The sequence below is a fragment of the Sparus aurata genome, chromosome 19, assembly GCF_900880675.1.
Source record: "Sparus aurata chromosome 19, fSpaAur1.1, whole genome shotgun sequence".
In the NCBI taxonomy this organism is placed as follows: domain Eukaryota; kingdom Metazoa; phylum Chordata; class Actinopteri; order Spariformes; family Sparidae; genus Sparus; species Sparus aurata.
In genome coordinates this window covers 17,653,422-17,680,433 of record NC_044205.1, presented here as the reverse complement: position 1 = coordinate 17,680,433, position 27,012 = coordinate 17,653,422, and the positions used below count along the sequence as shown (strand labels likewise).

Genomic DNA, 27,012 nt, shown 5'->3' with positions numbered 1-27,012 from the left:
AGGAGAAAGAAACACATCACTCTGAGAGCACACAGCGTACTCCCCCGAGCCCCCCAGCCATCAAGATACTGACAGAAGTACATGTTCACATACTTTATTTCTTCAATAATTCTTCTCACAAGCCTCCAGATATAAATATATTTAAAAAATATAAACATGACAATACATAAAAGTGCACATTCAAGCAATGTCTTTACCTGGCACCAGAAATGGAAACGTCACTGTCCTACATGTTGGCTACTGCACGTTAACTTGCTCGGAACACAAAGTAGCATGACACATTATGGACAGAGATGTGATCTCACAAACAAATAACAAGGGCATGGCTCAGAATGAGTGAGACTCATTTATAATTCGGCCAATATCAGGACCCAGTCTCTGTCGTCCTATAACCAGGCACAACGTGAGGTTGATTTGGTTACAGAGGATACTGCAACAAGTCTTCAGACAAGATGGCAGAGACATCGTCGGTCATTGAGTTCCATTAGGTTTAAGGCTAAATAATTACATTGCAACAGACCATCCGAAAACAATAATGTCATGTAAATAAACATCAATGCAAAAAGATATCATACGACATGCTGTATAACACTGATGGCTTGTTTTGTAAAGAGATTCTAATCTTCAGATTCTCTACAAGACTAAATTGATGTTGAATGACTTTGAGTTCCACATTAATCAGTCAGACATGGAAACAGAGTTAACAAAGCCAGAGAAGGATAAGCCCATGACAAAAGGGAAGAGAGGAACAGGAAAAGAGCTTGAAGAAGGAGATCTACAGCATTTGACATCATCATCAGAACACTCTGTTTGGGAAAGCAGCAGTTTCAGGGAGGTTGAGGTTAACATGGCAGGTGCTACAAAGGATATGACCATTACAACTTTTTGCGGTGTTAGTAGAAAATAAGGTCTGGAAGCAGGGACGCAGGGTAGCTAGTGAGTGATCTACATGATCTGACGGTGCATACCGTAACCCGTCATTCCAGATTGGGAAGCACCGCGGTTGCTGCCCATCTGCAGGCCGATCAAACTTTCGCCTTGGCGGAGCTGCTCTTGGCTGAACTCTCGCCGATATCCCTGGGCTTTCCTGCACAAGAGTTAAAAGGTAGAGGAACATGAAGCATCATATGGGCATGCAGTCGTACAATGTGACGCTCCTATGTTGCAGTGAGGTCTCTCATTACCTGTGAAACCAGTCTCGGTCGCCTCTGTAATGACCATCATCCTTAGTGACAGCCACACTCCCCAGAGCCATAAGAGTTCTCTGCACTGCTGACATGTCCTTTCCTAAAGCCAGAGCAAAACAATAATGTTAAAAATATTTTAAAATGAATGTGAATGTAAATAATTAGGTAATTACAGGAAAAAACTCGCCTTCCCAGAGGTCCACAGTTTGAAATATGTCAGTGGTTGTGACTCCATAAGCTTCAGCTGCTTGCAGGAACTGAGAGATCTTCTCCATTTGTTTGAAAGCCATCTGCGTATCTGGAATCTTCTTGATGGGCTCCTTCCCCCTCGGGTAAAGGCTGTTGATAAGCCTGCAGAGGATCTAGGAGAAAGGAGGTCACAAATCTAGCTTGATCACATCGAGTTGACCACACTGACCACAGGAAAAGAACAGTTGAGGGTCCTATTCGTCACACTTTTACATATTTGTCATGCTTAAATGAAATAATTATGATTGGTGTCGCAGCTTTCTCTCATCCTCCTGTGTCAATCTCTGCTTCTGCCAGTGATTTAAAACAAGTCCAAGAATAGATACTATCCTGTCTGTAAAGAAGGAGTTTAAAAATGCAATTGCGCTTAGCTGTCAGAGCTGGTACCATTTATAATTGTCAGTGAAAATGCAAGATGTTTTTGTTGCTGCATTGCGTTATTGTCTGGTACAGAAATTGATGTCTCTGCCTGCTCTAAGATGGATTTCTCACGATAATTTTGTTTAATGTTAGAGCCAGCTAGAGTGTCAAGCAACGAGACAATGCAGCACCTGCAGGGTGCATTTTATAATTGGTTGTTAATTAGGTCTGACAGTGCCATGTACTTTCAGTGTGGAGACAGAGGAGTTTTCCATCACAAGCTCCCAGAATGACTCAGTACAAAATTCACAAAAAAAAGGACCACAACAGTTAGCAATATAAAATTCACAGTTTGCTATAAAATACACAGTCTTCCTACCAAATATAATGTCTCAAACAGTAAATTCACATCAGTATCAGTAGCATTTACTGAAGCTCTCCTGTTGACAATAACCGGGTAAATAAATCAGGTTGCTTATCATAGCTTTTAGCAAAGCTGGTATATAGTTTAAATAATTCAACGGTAACTTCTATTTAAGGTAGAAGTGCTGCAGCCACTCACTGTCCCATCCATCAGCCATTTCTGGAAGTTCTCTCTGCCTGACTGCGGCCTCTCAATGTTTCCCCCACACTGTGCAACGATCCAGTCCACCAACCGCTGCTCCAGGTCAGTGTCGTACTTCTGCTCGATCTTCTCCTGCACCTCTCGGCTCAGTCCATAGCTGGGCCCTCTGTTCGCCATGGCAGCTCTTAAAAACACTCAAGTATATATATGAGTAAGGAAGCCCTGAGGAGAACAAAGAGCAGTGCTGTGTAACTACTGCAAGCATATTCTGACAAATAGAGCATCACAATGTTCCTATTATATACTATACTGTGGTAGATCAAGGACCATTCAACAGCCACTGGTCATCTTTTTTAACTTAACTCTTACTGTTACTAGTTCACTGCAATTAATTTTTCTACTGCATGAATGTTTCCTTCATGTGCATTTGATGTTCTTATATGTACTGCATTGGGTTTTTCTATGAGCAATGCACCATCACAAGACACATTTCCATGTTTGCCTGCAAAAATGGACAATAAAGTTATTTATGAATTTAGCACTACAATTATTTTTTTAGTTGTTTTTTTCTGTTTATTACAAAATATGTACTATTAAAAACCATCTCAGTGTTTGAAGAGAAGCTGAGAAGCCAGGTTAGTCTCTTGTTTCAGGATCTCAGGATCTCTGGATTTCCATCCCTGGAGGCTGTGCCAGTGAAGGGTGTGGTCCCTGGCTGCTGTCCCGAACAGGGACATGCCCTCTTATTGCTATGGTAACCGTCAAGCCCGTTTCCGGCACGCCGTGTGCAGTGATGCGCTGTGCGAGATGATGGTTCAAGTATGACCTCCAGCAGACAGTCATCATGACGCAAATTACAATAATCAAATGTGTTCTCATGAAGTTTGACATCATACAGAAACATGAATTCCTACATCGTACATCAGTTCTATATTTAGTTTAATTAAATTACGTCAGCCCCCTCCCTGCGCTGCACACACGAGGTTTGTGTTAATTCTTCAGTTGATTGTCCATTGTTGGGGACAATTCTCGTTTAAATAGTCATTTCAAATAAAACCCCGCCAGTTAATGTAACTACACCACACTGTGACGTATTCTGCAGTTTTTCTTTAAAAAAAACATGAACATTTAACAAACCCAAAGGCAAACTGCGCAAAGCTCACGCACCAGCTGCGACACTGCATCGCCTGCATAAAACATTACACACACAATATGTCACGCAGTCAAAGCTCTGTTATATAGTCAAGAGTATCTTACGTGCACTTACTGCAGAGGAGAGAGCGGTCAGATTTGTCCGTGTCACTGTGCTTCAGTTCCGCTGAGCAGGGCAGGGCTGAGGAGGATGCTGAAGTGCTGAAGCATCCATGAAGCGCAGCACAGGGCAGGCGCGTCCGGCCAGGCTGGATCTACTTTGTCCGGGAGGGGCGAGCGAGTTACTCGTTTTATATGCCAGCTCGTCCAGGAGGGGTCCCTACAGACTCTCAAAACAGAATGCGACGTGACAGCGCTTCCGGACAGTGGACACTGTAGTGCATGCTCAGCTCCATGCTTCAGGCAGCATGAAGTGACCCTCAGTGTACCAAGGCACACATGATGGTGCAATATTAATGTAATTCTTAAATTATTATCATTTGTTTTAGCTCTCTTCCTTGAGACGGGATAATCACCCACTGTGTATAATTTATTAAACCAATATATAAAAAAAATCTCCCTTTCATCTCATCATTCATAACAGGTAGAACCAGTCATTTTCTCAGACATGTTTCCTTGTCTCGCTGGAAGACTTACTCACCAGCGGGCCTCCCTCCCGACTTATTGTTGTCTGTTTGACTCCTACACTAAGGCTTATTGTTTGTTACAGCGTCTGTATCTTGGTTTCGGTAATCAGAGCCATTTCTCTTCACTTATTTAGGAGGTTTAATGTGGTTGGATCGATAGGAGAAATGCTTTTTGCAGAGTGCTGTGGCCCAATATGGGAATTATGCTGCATTATTTTACACAACTAACCAACTTAAAATGTGGCATAACAAACAGAACATGTTCTCTGGTGCAAAAGTACGCCTTATGTAAAAACCACACAAACATCAACACACAGAGTGCCTTTTCCCATTGCCGTTGTCATGCTGTATGCTCCCATAAATTGGTGTTCAGTTTCTTTTTGACACAAAAAATGACTGACTCCATAGCTCAAACATGTGTTAAAGGTCACTGCTGCAGTAAAGTGGGCCTGAGAGAGTTAAGTGGTTGGTTTTGCCCCATTGAGCATAGTGCAGCTAGTTGCCAATTACATGTTAATAATCAACAGCCCACTGGCTCCATTCAGCAGGCCACTCTATGGCTGAAGGCCAACAGGTATGAGGAGTCATGTAACAGAATGTTCTGCTAACGGAAATAAAGTTCACATGGCTCACTTGATGATTTTGACTCACTTTATAGAACCATGATTCATTGTGTTTACATGCTACCATTGCTGGCAAATTGCATTTGTTCAGAATCTTGTTTCAGTAAAAAAAGAAATGCCATAATTTTGAAATCCTTTTTCTCCCCCCCATCTGTTTAGTAATCATGACTTTGGGCTCTGGTTTTGACACTTTTTAAATGTGCAGCTTTCTTAAAAAACATATAGCAAAATTAAGGGTAAATAACTTGTGTTTTTTGTGATACAACAACTTAATTTCATAGAATTGCAAATCCTTTATGAATCTCAGTATCAATGGCAATTGTTGAATCTGGCGACTCGTGGACAAAAGCAGTATGAACCACCACCTCCTGTCGTAAAGTTTTTGATCTGGCTGGTACTGCATTTATTTTGGAAGTGAGTGAAGGAGAGACAATGTCAGTGTAAAACTATTTTGTCTCTTTAAACAGAGCTGTTTGCAGGATGCATGTCAGCGAGGTAATTTATATATTTGTGGCTATGTGTGAATTAGCTAACTGATTTGGTTGCTCATTAATATTAACTTTGTTGATAAAGTTAATGTTGTCAACACACCATAGTAATCTTATGATTTCAGTGGGGTGGGGGGTGGGGGGGGGGGGGGGAATGCATATAGAGGCATCAGTATTAAATTGAAGCTGTTTCATGACCAGTTATTAACTCCTTGTAGAATTTAATTCATAAAGACAGTTGATATTTGCCAGCTGATTATGTTGTGTTAGTTGTAACAGAATGAGACCTGCACTCTATTGTGCAGAGGTTTTATTGGCCAAAATGGGTGAAAAGTGATTAAAAAAGGCACAGGAAAACTATGAGACTAAAGAGGGATCGAAACAGTCAAAAAATAAGAACAGTGGCAGAGACAGCAGCAACGGCAGACCTAATGAAGGCCAACATAACACTCCATACAACCTGGAACACATACAAATGCAACCTGAAGATATAAGGGAACAGCTAGCAGGAAAGCTCCCCTTTCAATGTAGTTTGCAATGTAACGGCATGTTGAAATGACAGATGGCGTACAGGGAAAATAACAGATGGATAAAAGGTCATATTTGGCAGAGTAACATGCCATTGTTTGGTAAATTTCTTGAGGGTTGACTTCCAAGTAAACAGTCTTTTCTCTCCTTATCTCAACAACCTCTCAAGTTAACTCCCCCTTGCCTTACTCAGACCAAAGTGGTCAGCTTGTCTATGAGATCGTCAATAGTGTAGACCATGAGCTTGATGTCATCCTTCTCGGACATGCGGTGCTGGCCATGTCGCCGAAGGATGACGTCCACATCTGGGCTGAGGACACGTTCTGCAACCTGCATGGAGATGTGCCACGGGACGTCCTCATCCTTGAGCCCGTGGATGAGTCGTACAGGGCAGGTGATGGGGATGGGACTCTGAAGCACACAGTGATTTTCCGCCTCACGCAGAAAGTCCATGCTAAATTTGTAATGACCTTCCTCTGAGTGTTTGGTGGGCACTGACCACTCTCCCTTCTCCTCAAACTCCTTGCGTGACTGCAAATCAAACACAGACAGATCAAATACAATGAAAAATGTTTTTTAAAAAATGAAAAGTTTCAAATGAAATGCCAAAAATGTGATGCAATCGATAACATTTTGTTCCTACCTCTATAGGAAGAGAGTTGAATGATGTGACGATGTGATCAGCGGCAGTGGAGATGCCAACAAGTGCTGCAGTCTTCTCAGGTCTTGCAATGGCTGCCAGAAGCATGAGCCAACCGCCTATACTGGATCCCACCATTATCTATGAGAAAAAACAACAACAAAAAACCCCCCCACCAAATTTAGACTGCCAGTCAACTCATTAACAATACAAAAATAATCAAAACCTCATGAAAAACATTCCATAAAGATTCATGCAGCGTTATCATGTCAGTGTAAGCAAATGTGGTAACACAACGCCCTCTTCTGGAGAAATGGTTGAACATCCAATGAACACTAGAGATGGAAGAAGAGGGTGAAAAATACTGCTGTATAGTGTTAATTACATTGCTTAGAGCCTCATACAAAACATAAACAAGTTCCCCTTTTATCAATTATACGTTTTGTTAATTATTACTTAACAGAATGATGCATGTGATATCAGCTGGACATGACAAGGCCATTTCCACATTGGTCTGCTAAAGAGACATTTCTCTTTGCTCACCTTAAAGAAGTACTTCACTGCCGGCCCTAGCATAAAACTGCGTGAACTATGCTATATTGTTTTAAATTGGTGCTACATGACCAGAGAAAACAGACAAAAAAGGCGTGGGGTATTCCCTTTTGCTCAAAAGATAGAAAACCTATAACACCAAATGCACTGTGCCTCACTGGATCAATAAACACTCCCGCTGATTAGTAACATGCAGTGAAGTCGGTGCCTGGTTGTGGTTTGGATTTGGTTAAGAAACAGGCAATAGTTAGGTAGCCAGCTAGTAACAAACAATATTGTATTAAAGCTTAACAGTAAACTAAAAGTACTACGTTTTTGAAAACATTTTAGTCAAGAAATAAACAATGTTTGACAGTCACTCGATCCAAGAGAAAGACTCTAAATCAGGGATGTGATTTTTACCATTAAATGTTATTTTATACATTATCATATTTTATAATGTTCTGTGATGGAGTACATCACTTCACTGCTAAGTGCCAGTTGCAGCTTCTTATCGTGATCTGCAGTCTTTGTTAATTTTTTGTCATGATTGCTATTATTAGTACTTAGATTATCAAAAATTACAGTTACATGTCAGGATGTGGTTATTATAGACAGATTCAATATTTAACTGTCATGTGTCATCACAGTAACAGCATTACATACATTAGCAGCTGTAAACACATAAACACATTATAAAACACATCATGTGGTCCACTTTAAACGCTGGGTGCAGGTGTACATTTTGGTAAATAACCGCCGGTTCCAAATTAATGCCGAGTCTAATTCATTTAAAAAAAAAACATCAAGGAAGAAGACGCGACCACTGACACTGCACGATTTTTTTCTTCGCCTACATCACGTATCGTGCTTGCTTTCTGTCAGTCATCACACTGATGATCGCCATGGCTCCGGTGCAGCAAACTTTCTGTCTTAAAATATGCAGAGGAAAACTCAGGAGAAGCAGCCGCTAGCTGTTTCTCTGTCGACCCAAAGAGAGGGAGAGATTGGCGAAAAAATAAAACTGAGCTTCAGCGTCTGTCCGAGGAGGACAGCAACAGGGCCAGGCTGCCTGCTGGAGGGAGGAAGAAGGCTAGCGAGGAGCCTGAGATAAACATGCGGCAATGAGTTATCAGCAAACGGCAAGCCACGAGAGAGTGTCCCGCAAAATGATCAGGGCGATGGAGAAACAAATGTACGCCACCGTGAGTGACAGCAGAGATCAGGAGTTTGCTACGAGTGCTGGTTGGATAAATCGTTTCCTCTGCCGCAACAACTTCACTGGCAGAAGACAACTATTGCCTAGAAGGATGCCAGAGAATTCACCGAGAAGCTGGAGAAGTTTGTGACTTTTTCATCCAGGATTTTTGTGCGGAGGGAATTAAACGCCTGTCCCAAATAAACACCTGGTCTGTTAAAACCTATAGGTGGTTAATGGCGGTCTGGCGGTCCGCCGGTCCTACCCCCCCCAGAGGGCTCTGGGTGCTGTTAAAAAAACTTTATGCTTGTTTGCTTTTACAATTAAAATAGTAGTGATATAGAGCTGGAGTATTCCTGTTATTAAAACATTTGACCAGGTTTTTTTTTTTTATATATTTCAAGCATGCATTCTACCCATCGGCTTCTTTATTTCTTCTTCAATATCTTTGCTGCATGTTTAAGTTTCTTGGTACAATCAGTCAGTGGGTAGCCTGAAACCACTGGTAGGAATGTGGATTGATGTTTGTGCACACCCTCGTTTGTGTGCTAGAAGAGTGCTAGATGCAATCAACACAGGGATTCGCCCACCTAAACATTGCTCCATAATGCCAGTAGTAATCAATAATTTCACAGGGAACTTTTTGGTTTTAACATGTGGAAGCATTACTTGTGACACCACTACTAGTTTGACAATCAAGTTGTCCAGTTTACAGAAACTCAGAACTGACTTGTGAAGTGAAGACGGAGAGCAGTTACAACTTGGACCAATATAAGATTATTCATAGAATCTGGATTTTTAAAAGATTGAGAAGGAGTTGATTTTTCTTTACATGTTATATTATCTATATTGTGTTTGCAAAATAGAAATGTTACATCTTGGAGGTAACAAATACACTACTTGGATGTATGTTATTAAAAACATATTCTTGTAATTGAATGGATCCATATTGAATATACAGCCCTTTTATTTAACTGAAAACAATGTTTTTGCAAGTCTTGTGCCTTGTAATTTGCCCTTCTTGTCCAGCTTGTTAAAATTCATGCAGATACGTCAAGTCTGGACGATTCAAGATGTGTTCCTTTCATGACAGAAGTCACATGAAAAGCTAAGACAGCAGGATTATGAATTCTGACGGTACGTCACTATTTGCAATACATAGAAATCAATAACAGAAAGGGTTGTGTTCTGAGGAAGTTTTCATAAGTTCATTAATTATTAAACACAAGTAACTTGAAAAGAGGTATGACTTTAATACATATTTACCTGCGGACCCTCTACCAACTCATCCAGCACGTAGAGGACATCTTTTTTCCAGGTACCAATAGTTCCTTCAGCCATCACCCCCTCTGAGGCCCCATGTCCTGTGTAGTCAAACCTGGGAAAACATAAATAGAACATGTAGCCCATGGCCATGAGAGGCCAGGGACAAAGTGGGTTCTGTGTGTTCTTTTTTACAATTATGTGAGCAGTAAATCACTAATATTCTACACTGAACAAGGGGTTCAGTCTTTGTGTGTGCGCAGCATGATCGAACACATTTTATATCCAACCACCTCGGGAATGCAGGCACTGAGAAGTTCGGAATAGTTGGAGGTATTCTTAAAAAAAGTGATTAACTGAAAACATTTTAAGAGATGTTATGGCATCTCAAATGTTACCAGTGACTGCTTTTGTGTGGTCCACATTATTGTGAATAGATTTCTTGGATATTTACATTTTGAAATGATTGAACCGTGTGCTTTCAGATTTGCATAACCAAACCCATTAATACATGTTTTGTACGTACTCTGAACTTGGGGGAAAGTGCTTCTTGGAAACAAGATGAACTTAATCTATTATTTATGGTATGACTCATGACATTTTTGCCTAGTCACATTTTCTCCTGTGTTTCAGTGTCACTAAATGTACTGTAACATAATCATACGGTAACCAGTTCTTTTCAGTCGATGTCTTAAAGAAACATAACTCTTTCCTTCTATAAGTGCAGCCCTGTAACGCACTTTGGATCACCTATGTCGTATGATGTAAAAATTGCTTTACTTTGTATATTTCGGTTGTATCTATTTCTTTTTACATTGTAGGAAATCTGTGGACAGCAAAGGAAGAATTTCATTGTACAGAGAAACATGTTTCCTTACTGTGCATATGACAATAAACACTTTGAATCTTGAATTAAATGATTTAACTGGATTTTTAATTCTCGACCCAAAAGTTGTATTGCTTTATAGTTATTGTATGCTTTTCTCACTAGATAAAAACTGAGTCTACAGACATCCAGGACCAATGATACATGAATTAGGTATGTTTTTTGGAGGTGATCTATTCTGTATTAAGAATGAGATCATGAGCATGGCACGCCCGAGGATGCCATCCCTCTTTAGTGGTGTGTTTGGATGACTTACCTAAGGTATGAGTGTCCTAGTGACCTACAAAACTCCTCCAGTGATTCTGCTTTCTGCCCATTCATATTGGAGCCATATCCTGGGAGGAAGACCACACCTGGACTCTTCCCCTTCACTCTTCTGTAGGCCAGCTTTGGCAGGTCTGGTCGTGAAGCATACTGAACTGTGGACTTGTGTCTCCTGGTACCTGGTTGAAACAACACAAAAGCATTATTGTCATGTGAAAATGTGTAATACCAATGACTCAATGTAGGGTACATGAGCTTCTCTAGGTAAACATCACTGCTGAATACAGTGTCACACTCCATTTTAAAGGATAAGGCTTCTCTTGACGCAAATTAGATAAGCGCACATGGGTAATGAGGGCATGGCGGGGTTCTTTTCTCAAGGACCAAACATATACAGAATGTAGGTACAATTACACGTATAAATAGGGCTCACTGATGTCTAAGTGTTTTTAAAAAATACTACGAAAATCAACGTAGACAGCACAAAGCGCAAGCGCAACACCGTTTACGAGCCCTAGATTTTCTGAGACGACGCAGTCTGTGTGCGCCACACCCCCTCGTCTGCTTTCAAATACCCTTGTATGAAAGTCAAGCGTTGTAAAAGCTATTGTGCCTGAAGCGGAGACTTGGACAAACCTTCCAGACGCTGTGAAGACAAAGCTGCGGGGCCTCCATTACTTAATATCTGTGAAAGTCCTCTGCGGCAGGACCTCAGCGCGACGGCTGCCATACTGCTCCGCGACCCACTGTGGAAGTATCGCGAGAGTAGCAGCGGCTAGTCTCGTTTGGGTTGTAGTCCCTGAAACCCACAGACAGCACAGTTTTGTGGAGCTGTGGTGAAAGAAGTGGTCACATCCTCTAAGGAAAAGTAACAATTCTACAGTGTGAAAATACCCAATTACACGTAAAAGTTCTGCATTCAAAGTTTTGCTTGAGAAAAAGTGCAGGAATATTATTGAAAAGGTTTACCCAAAGAATCAAAAGTACTAATCATTGGCCTTTGCCAATGTTATTGCATCTTTCAATAAATATTATAGATGCATAGATGTGTATGTAGCATTTAAATGATGTAGCTGATCGAGGAGCTGACTTTATATACTGTTGGTCAGGTTAATCAGCACAATTCAATATATAATTTTATACATTGGTCATATGTTTTGTATACAAAATCTAATCTGTAAAGTCACAGCCATCAGACAAATGCAATAGAGTAAAAGTCAAAAGTAGAAAATGGAAAAGGCACCTCACTAACATGTTTCATCTTTCATCTAAAACTGCAGCCAGGCTTGTTTGTTGTGAGTGTTATTTTGAGCAGAAGAGGCCTGTAAGTGTTTGTCAAGAGGAAGTGAAAAACCCTTTACTGGACTCTTCAATACAGTGTGCCGAGTGTTTGATACATCATCTAGACATTTTATAAGTAGTGATGGGTGTAATAAGTAATCATATCCTCTACGCAAGAGAGGGAACGCAATTATGTGTACATTTGCCCGCAAGTACTGTGTTTTGAGGTGCTTGTACTTTACTTGAGTATTTGCAGTTCAACTCCACTGCAAATCAGAGGCAAATATTGTTCTTTTTGCATTTGGCCTATTTGATAACTTTAATTACTAGTTACTGTGCAGATACATATGTGGCATCAGAACCAAAAAAAGTAGAACATTTTGAAATGTATTTTATCATCAATTGGATTCCACCCATAGTATGCATTAGTATATACTTACATGTGAGTATACATATATATAGTTTACTCTACTTGTAATTTGGATACTTGAGTACAATTTTGCCATAAATATACTTTTTAGACCTAAGTACATTTCATAGCAGTTAATTTAAGATTTCTACTATTTGTATTAGTGACTTTCACTTTTACAAAAGTAATAATCTAAGACAAAATATTTAATCATACCCTAATAGAGCGTTTAGGTCCTTTTTTTTTTTTTTTTTTTTTTTTAACAGTTCTGCCTTTACAATAGCAGTACAATAATGTGCAAAATACTCTGTTACAAGTGAGTGTCCTGTATTCAAAATGGCTCCTAGGAGTGAGATATTATTAGATTGTTGAGTAGAGGCTAATTATATGAATTAAATATTGGTTATTTGTATTGTTTAATTGAATAGGCTCATATTTTTTCATTAAAAAAACAAACAAATATGAATAGATGAAGATGGAAAATACTCAAGTAAAGTACCTAAATATTGTAGAGTATCTGATTAAATTGGCTTTGTTACTTTGCAACACTGTCACTTATACAGGTAATCATATTTCTTGTCTTCCCTGCCATTTATTTTGTATCAATCCCATGTTACCCACATGGGGATTCAGACGTCCATTCATTATGAGGTTGTGTTCAGGCTAAGCTAAAAGAGGCTCCCTAACGCAGAGGTGACCAGTATTTTGATATCAGACAGGACAGCGGGCAGGTTGGTAAAACGTCTAAAATAAACATATGTAGAGTATTTAAGTACAGTATGCGGGAACTTGTTGTGTGTTTGTGACTGTCATGTGAAGTGTCAGTTTGTAACATGACTCAGAGCGTCACAGGCGGAAGGTCACGGAGCAGCAGAACGGAACGGAAGCGGGAGTAAAAAGCCTATCCGCCATTGTGGAATATGGTAAGGGGTATTCCAGTAAGAACACTCGTCACTTTCAAATTGACTGTTTCACACGATCGCCGGCAGGATCGGACACATTAACCGACGCCTTCTCCACAGACACACAGTCGCCGTTTGTAAGAGCCAGAAACAGCGGATCGTCGTCAAGGCTTGACCAAGAGAGGGGGGGTGAAGGAAAAAAAAAACGCCGCCTTGTAACCGTTACAGAGTGATTGGACAACCCGAGAGACGAGCCAGGAAAAGCGCCGAAGTGCAGAGAGAGGCAAAGGGGGAAGACCGTGGACAGTCTCACGAACAACGATCAGTTTCGGTTCCTGGAGGATGTCTGCGACCACAGTCGATCAGGTTCGTGCGTTTGACAGCTGAAATATTTGCTAAAAAATAATTAGCCCGTGCGGCGAAATGAAACTTTGCCGACAACAGTTTGATCGGGTTCGGTGTGCCGGATCACACGGGCTGAAAAAGTCTCTGATATGTGATAGCTATTAGCCGTAATGTAGGCCGACTGTATTGCCAAACAACTCTAGCTGTAGCCGGTTGCCAATGCGGCACCGTTTACTGGATGTCAGAGCCGTTTGACATCCGGTCAATAACGCGAGGCAACCTGTAAATGTGAACATCCGGGCTGATGGTTTTAGCTTGAGGTTACTACCATCGGCTGTTATATTTATCCATGTATTAGGATACAGCCTTCCCTATCTGTGTGTGTGTGTGTGTGTGTGTGTGTTTGCTTGCTGTTTCCTGTCGTGATCTGACAACAGTCTCACATCTTTTCCCTGTGCTGCCCATTATTTCAGAGACCTAAAGGACAAGGAAATAAAGGTAAGGAATTTAAACAGTGGTGTGTTAATGATGCACAAGCCCCCGTTTTTTTCCCCCTTAAAATGTAGCTCGGTGGAGCAGTGCCGGCTGTTTTGATTGAAATTAGCTAACATGCTATCAGGCTACTAGTGACTGTGCTAGGCTGCAGTTGAGGCTACAGCTTCATATAATTTGTGTTACAGATGTTTTACTGTTGGCCACTGTACATATGATGATTTATTAATGTCGTCTCCTTCCGTCCTCAGTGCAAAACGGATCAATGCATCAAAAGGATGGTGTGAACGATGATGATTTTGAGCCTTACCTAAGCGGCCAGACAAATCAGGTAACTTCCAACAATGAACCATATTGCGGTCAATGTATCGCTCAGAACATTTTGCCTATGTTTTCACATTATGGACAAATTACTCGCAGCCATGAAACAGTCAATCAGATTTGCCTTGCTGTTTTGTCATCATTTTATTTTGTACATTAACCGACTGTCTCCCTGTGTCACACAGAATAACAGCTATCCACCAATGTCTGACCCCTACATGCCTAGCTACTATGCTCCATCCATTGGTTTCCCTTACTCTCTGGGAGAGGCTGCCTGGTCCACAGCAGGAGACCCTCCTATGCCCTACCTAACTACCTATGGACAGATGAGCAATGGTGAACCGCACTTCATCCCTGATGGCGTATTCAGCCAGCCAGGTGCCCTGGGGAATACCCCTCCCTTCCTGGGTCAGCATGGCTTCAACTTCTTCCCTGGCAATGCAGACTTTTCCACCTGGGGTACCAGTGTCTCTCAGGGTCAGTCCACGCAGAGTTCAGTCTACAGTAACAGCTATGGGTACGCCCCCAGCTCGCTGGGTCGGGCCATCACGGACGGACAGGCAGGCTTTGGAAGCGACACCCAGCTTAGTAAAGTCCCGGTGCTGAATAGCATTGAGCAGGGTATGACAGGGTTAAAACTGGGTACGGACATGGTGGCAGCTGTCACCAAAACCGTGGGCTCTCCCTTAGGAGGCACAGTAGGTATGAGCAGCATGGCGGCCAATAGCCTCCCTCCGTCTGTCAGCTCGTCCGCACCTAAACCTGCCTCCTGGGCAGCCATTGCCAAGAAGCCAGCCAAGCCACAGCCCAAGGTCAAACCCAAAGCCAACATGGGAATGGGGGGAGGCGCCACCATTCCCCCACCCCCCATAAAGCACAATATGAACATTGGTACTTGGGACGATAAGGGCTCTATGAACAAGCCTCCATTAGCTCAGACTATGCTACCCCCGCAGCCTCTGGTGCAACAGCCTCTCCTCGCTCAGCACCAGCCCTTACTGCAAAACCCGTTGCCCCCTCAGCCTCAACACCAACACCAACACCAGCCCCAACACCAACACCAGCCCTTCCAGCTTCAATCTCTCCAGTCCCCGCAACACCCCCATCCCCACCCCCACCCCCACTCCCACCCCCACCCTCACTCTCTGCCCCCTGGCCCGCCTCACATGCACCTTTCCTCTCAACCTGGCCCCCCACAGCCCCTTCATCAGCAACAACCCCAGCAGCCTGGTCCACCCCCCAACCGTTGGGTGGCTCCAAGGAACCGGGGTGAGGGCTTTGGTCTGGGTGGGGGGGTCCCATTGAGTGCCTCCCCTTGCTCCGGAGAAGTGCATCCCGTGCTGGAGAAACTCCGGGCCCTCAACAACTACAACCCCAAAGACTTTGACTGGAACTTGAAAAATGGACGTGTTTTCATTATCAAGAGCTATTCGGAAGATGACATCCACCGCTCAATCAAGTACTCTATCTGGTGCAGCACAGAACATGGCAACAAGCGACTGGATGGCGCCTACCGCTCACTGGGCAACAAGGGGCCCCTGTACCTGTTGTTCAGTGTCAACGGCAGTGGGCACTTCTGTGGCGTGGCTGAGATGCGCTCACCGGTGGACTACAATGCCTATGCAGGCGTCTGGTCTCAGGATAAGTGGAAGGGCAAGTTTGAGGTGAAGTGGGTTTTCATCAAAGACGTGCCCAACAACCAGCTGCGACACATCCGGCTGGAGAACAATGACAACAAGCCAGTGACCAATTCCAGGGACACTCAAGAAGTGCCTCTGGAGAAGGCCAAACAAGTGCTTAAAATTATCGCCACTTACAAGCATACCACCTCAATCTTTGATGACTTTGCACATTATGAGAAACGTCAGGAAGAAGAGGAGGCTCTGAGGAAGGTGAGATAAACACACATGCAAAGATTCATGTCCCTTGTAAATAGCTTGTTTGTATGCATGAGACCATTCAGTTTAGTCACCCTTTTATTCAAAGAGAGGCTAACTTTCACTGAGTCACTGCTACTGGCTGTGGCCTGACTGTAATCAGCTGATCTTGTTCCACCTGCTCTCAGACAGGGCCTGTAACATCCTGTGACTGAATGAACAGTCCAGCGTAAATGGAAGTTCCCAGTGGCCTGTCAGCAGATTGACATGCCACCATTACTCATAAGCAGGTTCAGGAAGCACTGATTCCTCATCAGCCATCTTGTGCCGCTGAGATTGCAATGATCTGCCCAAACGGAGTTGGATGCATAGAGGTTTCCTGAAATAGCCCACATTCCTGGCATTCCGTCTTTCAGACAAAGGCAGATGTAGGCTCTGATCTCCCTTTGAACGCAGAGCCTCTCTGCTCTCCACAGGCTCCTCATGCTTTATTAGTCTTTAACAACATAAGCCCTCGGCCTGCAAAACTGGCTGCAGCGTGCCTCAGAGTTGGTACAGTTTGCCTCAGATGCTTGAAAGGGTTGACTTGAAATATAAAATGTTTCCCAGCAAAATACATGATAAAAATACACGATAAAAACACATGATTACAATTGCCAGTGTGCAGTTCTGAAAACCACACAGTGTAAGCCTGCGCTCTCTGAGGGGAAACTAAAATATGTTGCAGTGGTAATAACAGTGGTGTACCACAAATGTTAGTGTAAGTAGTAAAAACTCTGTGGGATGCTGCTGTTGAGGAAAAACGGCAGCCACGGAGTGAATAATATGTTATCATTGCTAGAATTCTGCGGCATCCATTCTTAGATTCACCAGTATGCTAATCTAATTGCGTTTAGAAAACCCCCATGACCCGCTCCCTCCTTTCTTCTCCCACTCCCCCTTCTGCTGGTGCTCCATTGATGCTGTATTGACTCCTCGCTGCTGACCTTGTTAATATGCACTGGGTTACTTTCTCATAAATATTTCAAGTCAATGTTTTCGGGCTTCTGAAAACAACCTGTCAGTAGAAAGCCTGTTTCATCCTGCGTGGTGCAGGCGTTGCGCTGTGATGCTTTTGTAGCCCTGACCTCCTACATGACAGGATCGGCCCAAGTGAGGCCTCACCCTCCTTCGTCTGACAAGGTTAATTGTTCTCTATTGTTTGGCCTGTCCTTCTCGAACTTTGAGAGGTGTCAAACCAGCACAGCTACCTGCACTATAACACCTTCCCAAAGTGTTTCTCTTGAAAGATAACTTTGGATCTAAATGTTGTTGCAGGATTTTATTAGCATAACTAATTTGGCAATTAATACTTGTAGGTAAGCGCTTTCTTTCCTGTGGATACACTGTAATAATCAAGTGCTCATGTGTTAGGCAGTCTGCTGCAATAGTTACAGTTGTATTACATCAGTAAAGATGTGTCTGATTGGATTCATTTATGCACCAGCATGGAGTTTTACTTCCTGAACGTTAGACCTAATATCTATTAATACAGAAGATTTTTTTTTATTCATAAAAGAAAATTAAAACATTTTAGTTCACCCATTTTCTGTCAATTATTTTGAATCAAATAATTAAAAATGATATGGTCACCAACTTTGCTCGGGTATAAGATAGCATACTTTTAGTTGTATTGATTGGATTTTGTAAAGTTTTCTGTCCCCGGAGCCACAGTCCAGTCTGAGCGGCCCCCTCTGGGGATAGAGTTACAGTGGGGGCCTGGGTCTCACAGGGCTTTTTCCACACCGCTGACATGGACACCCACTCCTCAAAGAAGAGACTGTTCCATCCAAGCACAAAGACTCCCTCGGATATTTTGACTCCCATGGTTTTTTTTAGGATATTACCTGCACATCAAATCTTTAATGAGAAACCAACTATTTAACAGCATTCCCATTTTTGTCATCCATGACACACCTTTGAATATTTAATAATTCAGGTGTGTTGTCATGTTTTGTTGAGTATGCATTTAGATGGTTGCAGCCCCTAAACTGAGGGTTGCATTTAGATAGTACATATCTCACTTATTTTAACAATGACCAGAAAAAGCTCTGTGCACCCTTACTTTAGTGACTGATTTAATTTTGAGATCTTGCCTTAAAGATATATACGATTTTTTCCATCTGATGAGCCCTGTAAAACACTTTTTGTAAATGCCTAAATTTGATTTTTATCCTTGCATGACTGTTTTGATGTCTTAAAGTAAGTTCAATTGTGCTTATATCGGAATATATCGTTTTTAAGACGGTATACGAAACATTATTTTAGGTTTCTGTGATTTAATCTTCAAATGTTGTCACTGAAACCAGGTTTAGAAACCAGCACCTTCCATCAAGAATAAAAGGTCAAAGTGTACAGTGTCATAATATAGGAATGTTTTTTCAAAATTGACCAACACTTGACCTAAAAATGCTTTTGGTTTCAGATAAGTTATAATCAGAATTAATAGAAATACTTAATATATTTCATTATTTTTGGTCCCATTTGAAACATTCATCTGGTGACACAGATCTCTAAAATGTGCATTATGTAAGGATTGGCCGACTGTTGAATTCATACAATTTATTCCCAAAGTAACCGCTAACTGCTGCTAACTGTAGCTGTCATTAGCTAGTTAGCTCAGATATCCATGCATCTAGTGGTCTGTGCGGAGAGCTCAGGGCACCAGGAAGGTGTTAGCATGCTGACTTCAGTAGATATCACTGCAACACAAACTGCTACTTCTTATCATTTGTTGATAATTGTAGTTATTTTATGAAGCTCTTTAGCTAAAATTCCAACATATAGCACCGTTCAGGCTCCCCCACCCTCAGTTTTTATTCCTGTCCAACGGTCAACATTCATTCTCAAACACAATGCATGCAGACAAACAAGGATTAGCGATAGCATCGATATTAGCACGGTCACGCATTAGCATGAATGTTAGCAGCTAAAGTGATAGCTGTCACTCAAACAGAAGTCCTTGTGTATTGAGGAGCTGCAGAGTTTATTCATGGTCAAACTGTAACCTGTACTGTATATTTACTGCCATCGCACAACTTCTCTGCTAAACTTTTCTGCTCCGGTCGCTAATACCCGTCTGCTCTGAGCACCATCACCATAACAATCTCTTCTTCTACTCATACATTGTACTCTGCCCTGTTTCTTAAAGGAGCCATGCTGCTTCTATGTCCACTATTGGAGGATGGTGTATGACTCCCAGATTCTACTGTAGTCCTACGTCACTTTTTCCATATTAGCAACAGCTTAAATTTAGTGACTTTGGGCACAAAAGGAAGTTGCTTGTCAAACAGTATTTGGCAAACAGTGGGGCTCATCAACATTGCCAGGAAAATATGAAATCTAAAATTATCAAAATAAATTGGAAGGGGGGCTTTAAGTCAAGCGGTTTGATTAAGCTACTTGCAACGGGCTGTAACTGCAACATCAATCCCTACTTGGCTGATGCTCTCAACTCATTACTACTCTTTGAAACGTAACTGATAAAAAAAAAAAAAAAAAAAAAAAGCTCCTATAATAAATAGAAGTTAATATCAATAAATCCTGAGTAATGAATGAGATTTGTGGAATGGTGCGAATGCAGATGGACACAATAAAGGCATTTATTCGATACATCCCTTCCATGGAGCGCAATCAATACTGATTACCTTCATAAGGGTGGTTTGATCATCTTTGACTGCATTAAAACGAGGAGCCCGCTTCAAGCTTGAGCGTTACTGATCCAAGAACTCTTTGCTTTAAGTTATTCTCAATTTCGCCCGACAGACATTAAATGCATCCGTATCTGACAGCATAGAACAAAAAAGCATGATCCGTTGCCTCTGAATTTGACATTTATAGCATGAATGGAAGGCCAGGGGTGCTACTCTGATGTTTTGCCGCTGTTTGTGTCTGTTTATGTCCCTTGTTGCCCTCCTTTTCCGATGCCATCCACTGATCATCTGTTTTTCTCTCTTCTCTCGCCAGGAGCGCAATAGAAATAAACAGTAACCTTCAAGCAAGCTCTCCGCTAGAACTGCAACACTAATGACGTAGGACCTTAAATAAAAATTTTGCCTAACCACAAAGAGGAAAGGCTCTCACAATCTTTCCGCTGAAGATGACAATGTAACTGAACACTTGAACATGACAACTAGATGGACTCATCTGTATCCGTTGACTGGTGCATCAAACCCTGTGTTCCTGTCTCACGAGAAAAAGAACGTAACCCACGCTGACTCTGTCTTTAAAGCACTTTCAGTCCTTCTAAACAGCGTCTACCAATACCCTTAACTCTCTAACTCTGTGTTCTTCTTCTTTGATTTTGTTTGTGAGCAACTAACTGACTAACCAAAGTAGTCAGAAGATTTCACCAGGCTTCTTTGTAATTTTTGTAATGCCTCAAATGTTTGGGACGGCGGTGAACTTTCATCAGCTGCCCGAAGAGAATTAAAAGATGATATGTATGAATTAATCTTTTACTTGAATCTGTATTCAGCTGTCTGATCCTCCCTCGGACAGAGCTTTGGATGATTGACGGGTGGGGCGAAATAATTGGGAAACAGCCACAATCATGCCAATCATAGGATGTATCCTCCCCCCTCTACCTGTTCCCTTCCTTTTCTGCATCTGTTTCTGTGTACCAAAAGATTACAATTATGCAGCAGGCTGGCAATCACCGGCCAGTGCACATCTTTGTTTTTTTTTTCTCTCTTGTGATTCTGTCATTCTGAAGTGCATTTGTCTGAGGAGAAACCTGCTGCTCTGCTAGAACTAGCAGTGGCCTCCTTGGGCCCTGTGGGTGACTGTCTTTGCTCTGATGTTGATGTACTCTACTGTACCTCAGGCTCAATCAGACTGTCTGTCCTCAACAACTCTTAGCACTTTTGGGAGAACCCCCACATAACCCCCAACACTCCCGCTTTGCTCGACTGGGATTCCCCCAAAACGGCAAAAGACACCAACTGCAAGGATGTGACAGTTTTCTCCTCTAGGTAACTCACTAGCTAAATAAAAATTACCCATGTTTAGCGAAAACCATGTTTTTTTTGTGTTTTTACTCATTTACCTCAGAATCACTTCTCTGTTCGATATCACGGTATCACACACAGTCAAATATAAACTCATCCCCTGCAGCACAAGCAGATTCTCCCTTATCTCATTGGCTCTCAACCCTGGAGGTCAAGTTACTTTCCAGGGCTCACCAGCTGGTCGAACACTTATGAGTTATATGAAATCTAATTAATAGATGGGTCTCAAATCTAGATCTTACTATTATTTCTCATATACATTAAATCAAGTTTTATGTGTTTCAAGTTGATCAAAGTTAAAATTCTAGTTAATTTTCAGGCCACTTCAGAACTTATAAACATGAGTTCTTTTGAGTTCTTTTAAAGTCTTTTGACGTGAAGTTAAGTACATATATAGTAGACAGTCAACAATCAACTTATTAAAATAGATATTTCTAAGGAAACATTATCAGCATATTAGCAGACAACCCAAACTTTTCACCTTGAAGGGCCAAAAGTGAAACTCAATGTTGGGCCACGGGCCAAGAGCAAGCACTTGGATGATCACGGATTACATTAAGATGCAAAATGGTACCAGGACCCCAGGTTTTAACTGTTGCTCCGCCCGCCAGGCTCAGATTCTGAAAAATAATTAGATCTTAAATATTTATAAAGCATTTTCACCACGCAAAAATAATAACAGCATAGCTTAAATAGAAAAAAGCTTTTTATTGTAAACATCTGGTGGGCCAAATTAAACCTTAAGGTGTAAACACTTTGGCCCATGGGTTGCACTTTGGGCAGCCTGACTCTAAATAAATGAGTGTACAAACTGTATCAGCAACTTCCAATTCATCCTGATAATGACTACATGTGTAAAATGCGGTAGTGCCAGAGAGTGGGGTGTGACCATAAACTATCAAAGGTGTACAATAAGTAGACTTGAGGCAGACCTGCGGGGCTAAAGTGGGTTAGTTAACGTCACAGTATAATTGCAGGATATACCAACCAGTATTGGAACGCACACTCTCACCTGTATGGAGTATAACAAGGACATGGACATAAAGCACAGAGCTCACTTTAAGTGGTTATAAATGGCTCCGCCTTGATGCATTAATGTTTACAATCTCATGTCACTTATAAAAATATACATCAGTCACAGGGGCCACTCGGCGAGATGATTTACTTTTGATTTGATTGATGCATTTAGCTGATTATAACTGCGTTCTTACTAAAATGGGATTTTGATTGCACTTGGATTTTTTACCGTACATCATTGTGTTGCCACTTTTACAGTGCTTGAGTTCAGTAGCACGCAGGTAACCTTTACTGTAAATCGTAAAACAACGAAGGGAGTTAAAAGCACTGCGTGGTCGATGACAGGAAGTATCTTGTTTGGCCTGATAAATCACACACACTTACAAACATGACGGCAGACTCGAGGTAATACAAGCTCATCGTGCATGGTTACCGCAGAGGGACACCTTGACGCCACAAGGGATCAGCATCAAAACAGGGATTCGGTATACTGAACAGTTTAATGCTCCCCAATAGTGCAGTTTGTCTAGAAACAGTTTGAGGCACATTCAGGTAAAACATTAAGCTGAAATCAGTTCCATCTCACATCTCTGGGATAAACTCGTCCTCCATGAGCAGCATGTGGCTATTAACCTTGGTCAGTTGTTAAAGCACTGATGTCTCTGTGGTGAGCCTCTAAGGCACAAACCATGATCCAAATGTACACAAACAGGTAAAAGTAAAGTAATGCATGAACATATGCTGCATTTATACAAACATATTTCCAACTGTGGTCACGAAAGAAGACAAAAATACTGAATTTTTTCCGTCTCTTTAATTAAATGGAGAACAGTCTTGTTAAGTGTCATAAGGAGAAGCAGCTGTTCAGGGATAGAGATACTCCTACATGCTGCTTAACAGGTATTTATACTTTTCATTACACATATATTGGCATATAAAATTTGCAAATATGTAAAATATACAGTTACAGAGATGTTTTTTTTTTTTTTTTTTTACACACAGAAATCTGCATGTAATGATCTTAAAATACAATGGGGTAACATAATATGTGGGATTTCCTGTTTGGTGATTCAATCAGTCTTCTGCCAAAATGTGCTGAGGGAGACCAATCAGAAATAATTTAATGATGATGCATTCATTTTAAAAGATGACCGATTAGTAGAATAAAGGCAACTGAAACATCTTTTAGACGGTGTGATAATAAAACCCCAAACACACAAGCTTGTTTTAGTTCAGTTACCTGACAGACAGAGGTTTATATAGATGTAAGTGAGACTCAGACATTTTAGATCTATATCAGACAGAATAATGACAAAACACATTTTGTATTTTCAGTTTATTTGTCAGCACAAAAGGAGGTGATAAAACAACAGTATATTGTGCAGCAGAGGTAAGAAACCCAAAGGGGCTTGTAGCTTGTAGTAAAAGAAAGTAGTACATTTACTTTTTTTTCTCTTGAAAACAATAAGCGATTAATAATGAAAATAGTACAACAGCACTTAATATCCAGTGCCATACGATGAGTTGTTTTATACTGTAACGCTAATGTCACTTATCATATGAAGTAAAGAGGATGATGTCTTTATGTGCCTTTGCCTCGACTTTTATTATCTCTTCACACATTTATTTCACCCTGAAATAAAAAAAAGTTTCTTTCGCAGTCTGTCCACCAGAGTGCGCCATCATATCACGTTCCCTCAATCCTCCTCCGCTCCTGAGACTCACTACAAAGCCTTTCCTGTAAGCAGCAAAGCCCCCTTTCTTCTCAAGCCCCTCAAACTCCTGCAGACACAATTATACCAGGATGAGAAGCACTTGTTGTGCCTCCGCAGCTTTTTCGGAGCAATTAATGCCAGCTCGCCAAGCTGTGCAGTGAGAGGTGGAGGAGAGAGCGGGAGAAAGAGGATGTGAGCGGGGAGTGAGATAAAATCCCCCCTTTATGTTTGTCGAGGAGGAAGAAAGAGCTGTAATTATAACATTGGACGCTTTGGATTGCAACTTCTCTCCTCTGTGTGTTAATTTGTGCATCCATCAGGTTTTTTCGCAGGCGGCCTTTGAAAAGAACCACACTCTTCCTGCCTCCATTTGTCTGCGAACACAACAGCCCAAAACTGAGCAGGGAACTCGCTATTTATTCACCTCACAATGCCCCTCACAATTACCAGTTGTGCGCGGTGGTGCTGCGATGTACAAACTCCCAAACATTCAGAACACTGATTTAATTAGAGACCTCTGATGTGGTGTTGTTGGTTTTGTTCATCGGATTTTCATGAAAAGTGCCGTATGATAGCTGCCGCACTCTCGTTGCTTTTGAAATCATTAGGATTAAACGGGGGGGGGGGACATGTGCACGGCGAGCCCACTCCCTCTCCTTTTCTCCCATTCACTTTCAACAACCTGTCATGTTGCGTTCACCATTTAGGGATCAAACTAACTGGTTAATGACTTTAATGTCAGCAGCAGTCAGTGGTCAGAGCCGTTCCAAGAAAGTGCCACGCAAAACTTTTCCTCCCCCTTCCCCTCTCTCCCCCCCCCCTCCACCTTCTTCTTTCAAAACCATCAAAATGTCCTTCTGCAGAGAGATTCAGTCGAGTGAAAGATGAGAGAGAAGGAGCATCCTCTGCTTAGTGAGCTGAAATGCCTTTGAAGTTTCAGTCACACTGAAGACTCATCAACACATGGCTCAAGGCAAGGTTAGGGCTAGTCTCAGGGTTGGCACTTCCTCGATGTTTTGAAGGATTTCACACTCTGGGCCATGGCGTGTCACTCAATAAGTCCTCGCAGAACATTAGTCCCATTGATGACTATGTTAACTGACACGCGGTGATCAGAGGAACCTGAAATTATTCTGATGCATGTGTCTGCTCTGCTGATTGAGTATTGTAGGAAAACACGTGTAGCTCAAAGTTGTCCGTGTGAGGAGGGCGAGGCGAGAAATGTAAGCGCATCACCAATGATAAATGTATCGGGGCTCACAGCCGAGTCCTATATTCAGAGCTATGTTGAAGTTTCAGGGTGTTTTTTCAGCAGGTCGGGTTTATGTTTCGTCTGAAAACATCGGGTTTTGACTGACAGTAATGTCTAAGTTTTCCTCCTGCCCTTTTCCAAGGTGTCTCTGTTGCCATGGTTATATCATTATCTGTGAGAGTAGAGGCTGAGCATTTTGTCGAACACCATGATATGATGTAGATCCAAGCAGGGAAGACTTGATTGTTCTGCATACAATGAAAGAGAGATGAAAGACTTGCAATCGAATATTTTCTCTTATAATTCTGTTAATGCAAGTCATGAATAGGGAAAACAATGATCAGATCCAGATCAGACACATTACATGCTGATTTTGATATTCCTGAATGGATTTTATCAAATGTCCTGTCTCATGTATTTGTGTCACGCTTTGTCTTTATTTACAACAAAGCTTTAAAGTTCAAGAGCAGTTATGCAGCACATTTAGGTGTTGTTATTGTCCCTGGTGCCCACAGGGAGGCTCCATCCCTAGAAGGGAAACAAGGGACGACAACTCACTTGAGTAGAGTATAAAATCCTGACTATCATTTCATATCGTCAAACATATCGACTGCATATTCCCGAGCAAAGGAGAGACGAGAGAATTTAGGCTTTTAATCAGCCTCGCGTCTTCGACTATAGCAGTTAGTGATGAGTTGTACAGCCTATTAGAATAGTGAGCAATAACCACTTGGCGCCACATAAATAAATACAAACAATAAAGTGGCACTCCAGCGGTTAAGCATTACACTTCCACAAGGTTGGAGGATTGAGACGTGTACAAAAAGGACAACCATAGGTGAAGCAGCAGAGGTCAAGATATACTGACTTGTGGTCCTTAAAATGCGCTGTAATCAGTGAATCCTACATTTCCCATGATGCAATGAACACCCCCCCCCCCCCGACTGCTTTTTAACACACCTACAGTGTCATCGAAAGGGTGATCCGACCCACCAGCCTGTCAACTGGTGCCTATGTCAGATGGTATTCTCCTTCCCTTCCCGCCATCTGTGTTGCTGTTTTAAAATTCCCCTCGGCTACATCGAACGATCTCCGAGCTCTGCAACCGACATGCCGAAATTAGCGAGCGACTCTGGCATTAACTTGGTCGCCAGTGGTATGAACCTAAACAACCTAGCAGCTGTGAACCCATGTTTTGTGGGGTTTATGCAAGAACTGGCGGATTAAAATCTCGAGTCCTACTGGTCAGGGGAAACATATATCAGCGGGGGGAACAGACTCTGACACATCATCACCAGCACTTTCCATCTAGTTGATTACTGAACACAAGTCGGCTCACTCTTATTTAGGGTTTCTAACACTATTTGCCTCCTCCATCAGCAGGGTTCTTTTTCTTTTGCAGTGCAGAGTTTACATTTATTTCAGTTGTTCCACTGTTAGCTGGGGATACCGACTGTGGAGAACAGAGCTTCGTCCTGTTTTGGTTGTGCAATGACAGACACACTTCCTTTGTGCTGTAATGAGACCATCATTTTGTCCCGGTGGGCAGGCCAAGTGGCATAGCGAGAGCAAGGTTTATACCAATCTATATGCGGATGGTGTCATTTTTCACTGACAGCCATTAATTAGACTGTGCAACCAGTATTTACTTCAGAATGATAAGTAGAGGCTAAAAAGTTGTCTGTTATTATCTGTCAAAGAAATGAAAACAAGCCAGCGTGATTTCAACCCTCATAGAGAGGTGAAGCCACGCCCCCTTTCAGTGGACCGCCACGTGACCTCACTTCAGAAAA

The 27,012-nt window shown here is 41.9% G+C and overlaps 3 protein-coding genes across 4 annotated transcripts; 1 reads left to right on the top strand and 2 right to left on the bottom strand.

Annotated features, from left to right (window-relative positions):
• Nucleotides 1-78: 78 nt before the first annotated feature.
• tagln3b (transgelin 3b) lies at nucleotides 79-3,903 on the bottom strand. 2 transcript variants are annotated; one of them, XM_030398780.1, is made up of 5 exons: nucleotides 3,629-3,894; nucleotides 2,359-2,583; nucleotides 1,375-1,549; nucleotides 1,185-1,287; nucleotides 79-1,087 (listed from the first exon to the last, which is right to left on the bottom strand). In XM_030398780.1, the coding sequence occupies exons 2-5, from the start codon at nucleotides 2,536-2,538 to the stop codon at nucleotides 946-948; spliced, it is 600 nt and encodes a 199-aa protein (XP_030254640.1). In that variant the 5' UTR covers nucleotides 2,539-2,583; nucleotides 3,629-3,894; the 3' UTR covers nucleotides 79-945. The 2 variants fall into 2 exon arrangements, with proteins under 2 accessions (XP_030254640.1, XP_030254639.1); XM_030398779.1 differs by having other exon boundaries at nucleotides 740-1,087; nucleotides 3,619-3,903.
• Nucleotides 3,904-4,776: 873 nt separating this feature from the next.
• abhd10b (abhydrolase domain containing 10, depalmitoylase b) lies at nucleotides 4,777-11,359 on the bottom strand. The gene is made up of 5 exons (XM_030398777.1): nucleotides 11,197-11,359; nucleotides 10,553-10,739; nucleotides 9,414-9,525; nucleotides 6,422-6,559; nucleotides 4,777-6,309 (listed from the first exon to the last, which is right to left on the bottom strand). The coding sequence occupies exons 1-5, from the start codon at nucleotides 11,288-11,290 to the stop codon at nucleotides 5,968-5,970; spliced, it is 873 nt and encodes a 290-aa protein (XP_030254637.1). The 5' UTR covers nucleotides 11,291-11,359; the 3' UTR covers nucleotides 4,777-5,967.
• Nucleotides 11,360-12,893: 1,534 nt separating this feature from the next.
• Nucleotides 12,894-21,242, top strand: ythdf3 (YTH N6-methyladenosine RNA binding protein F3). The gene is made up of 7 exons (XM_030398774.1): nucleotides 12,894-12,981; nucleotides 13,093-13,173; nucleotides 13,273-13,518; nucleotides 13,971-13,995; nucleotides 14,241-14,320; nucleotides 14,496-16,202; nucleotides 20,193-21,242. Exons 3-7 carry the CDS (start codon nucleotides 13,495-13,497, stop codon nucleotides 20,214-20,216), a joined length of 1,860 nt encoding a protein of 619 aa, XP_030254634.1. The 5' UTR covers nucleotides 12,894-12,981; nucleotides 13,093-13,173; nucleotides 13,273-13,494; the 3' UTR covers nucleotides 20,217-21,242.
• Nucleotides 21,243-27,012: the final 5,770 nt, after the last annotated feature.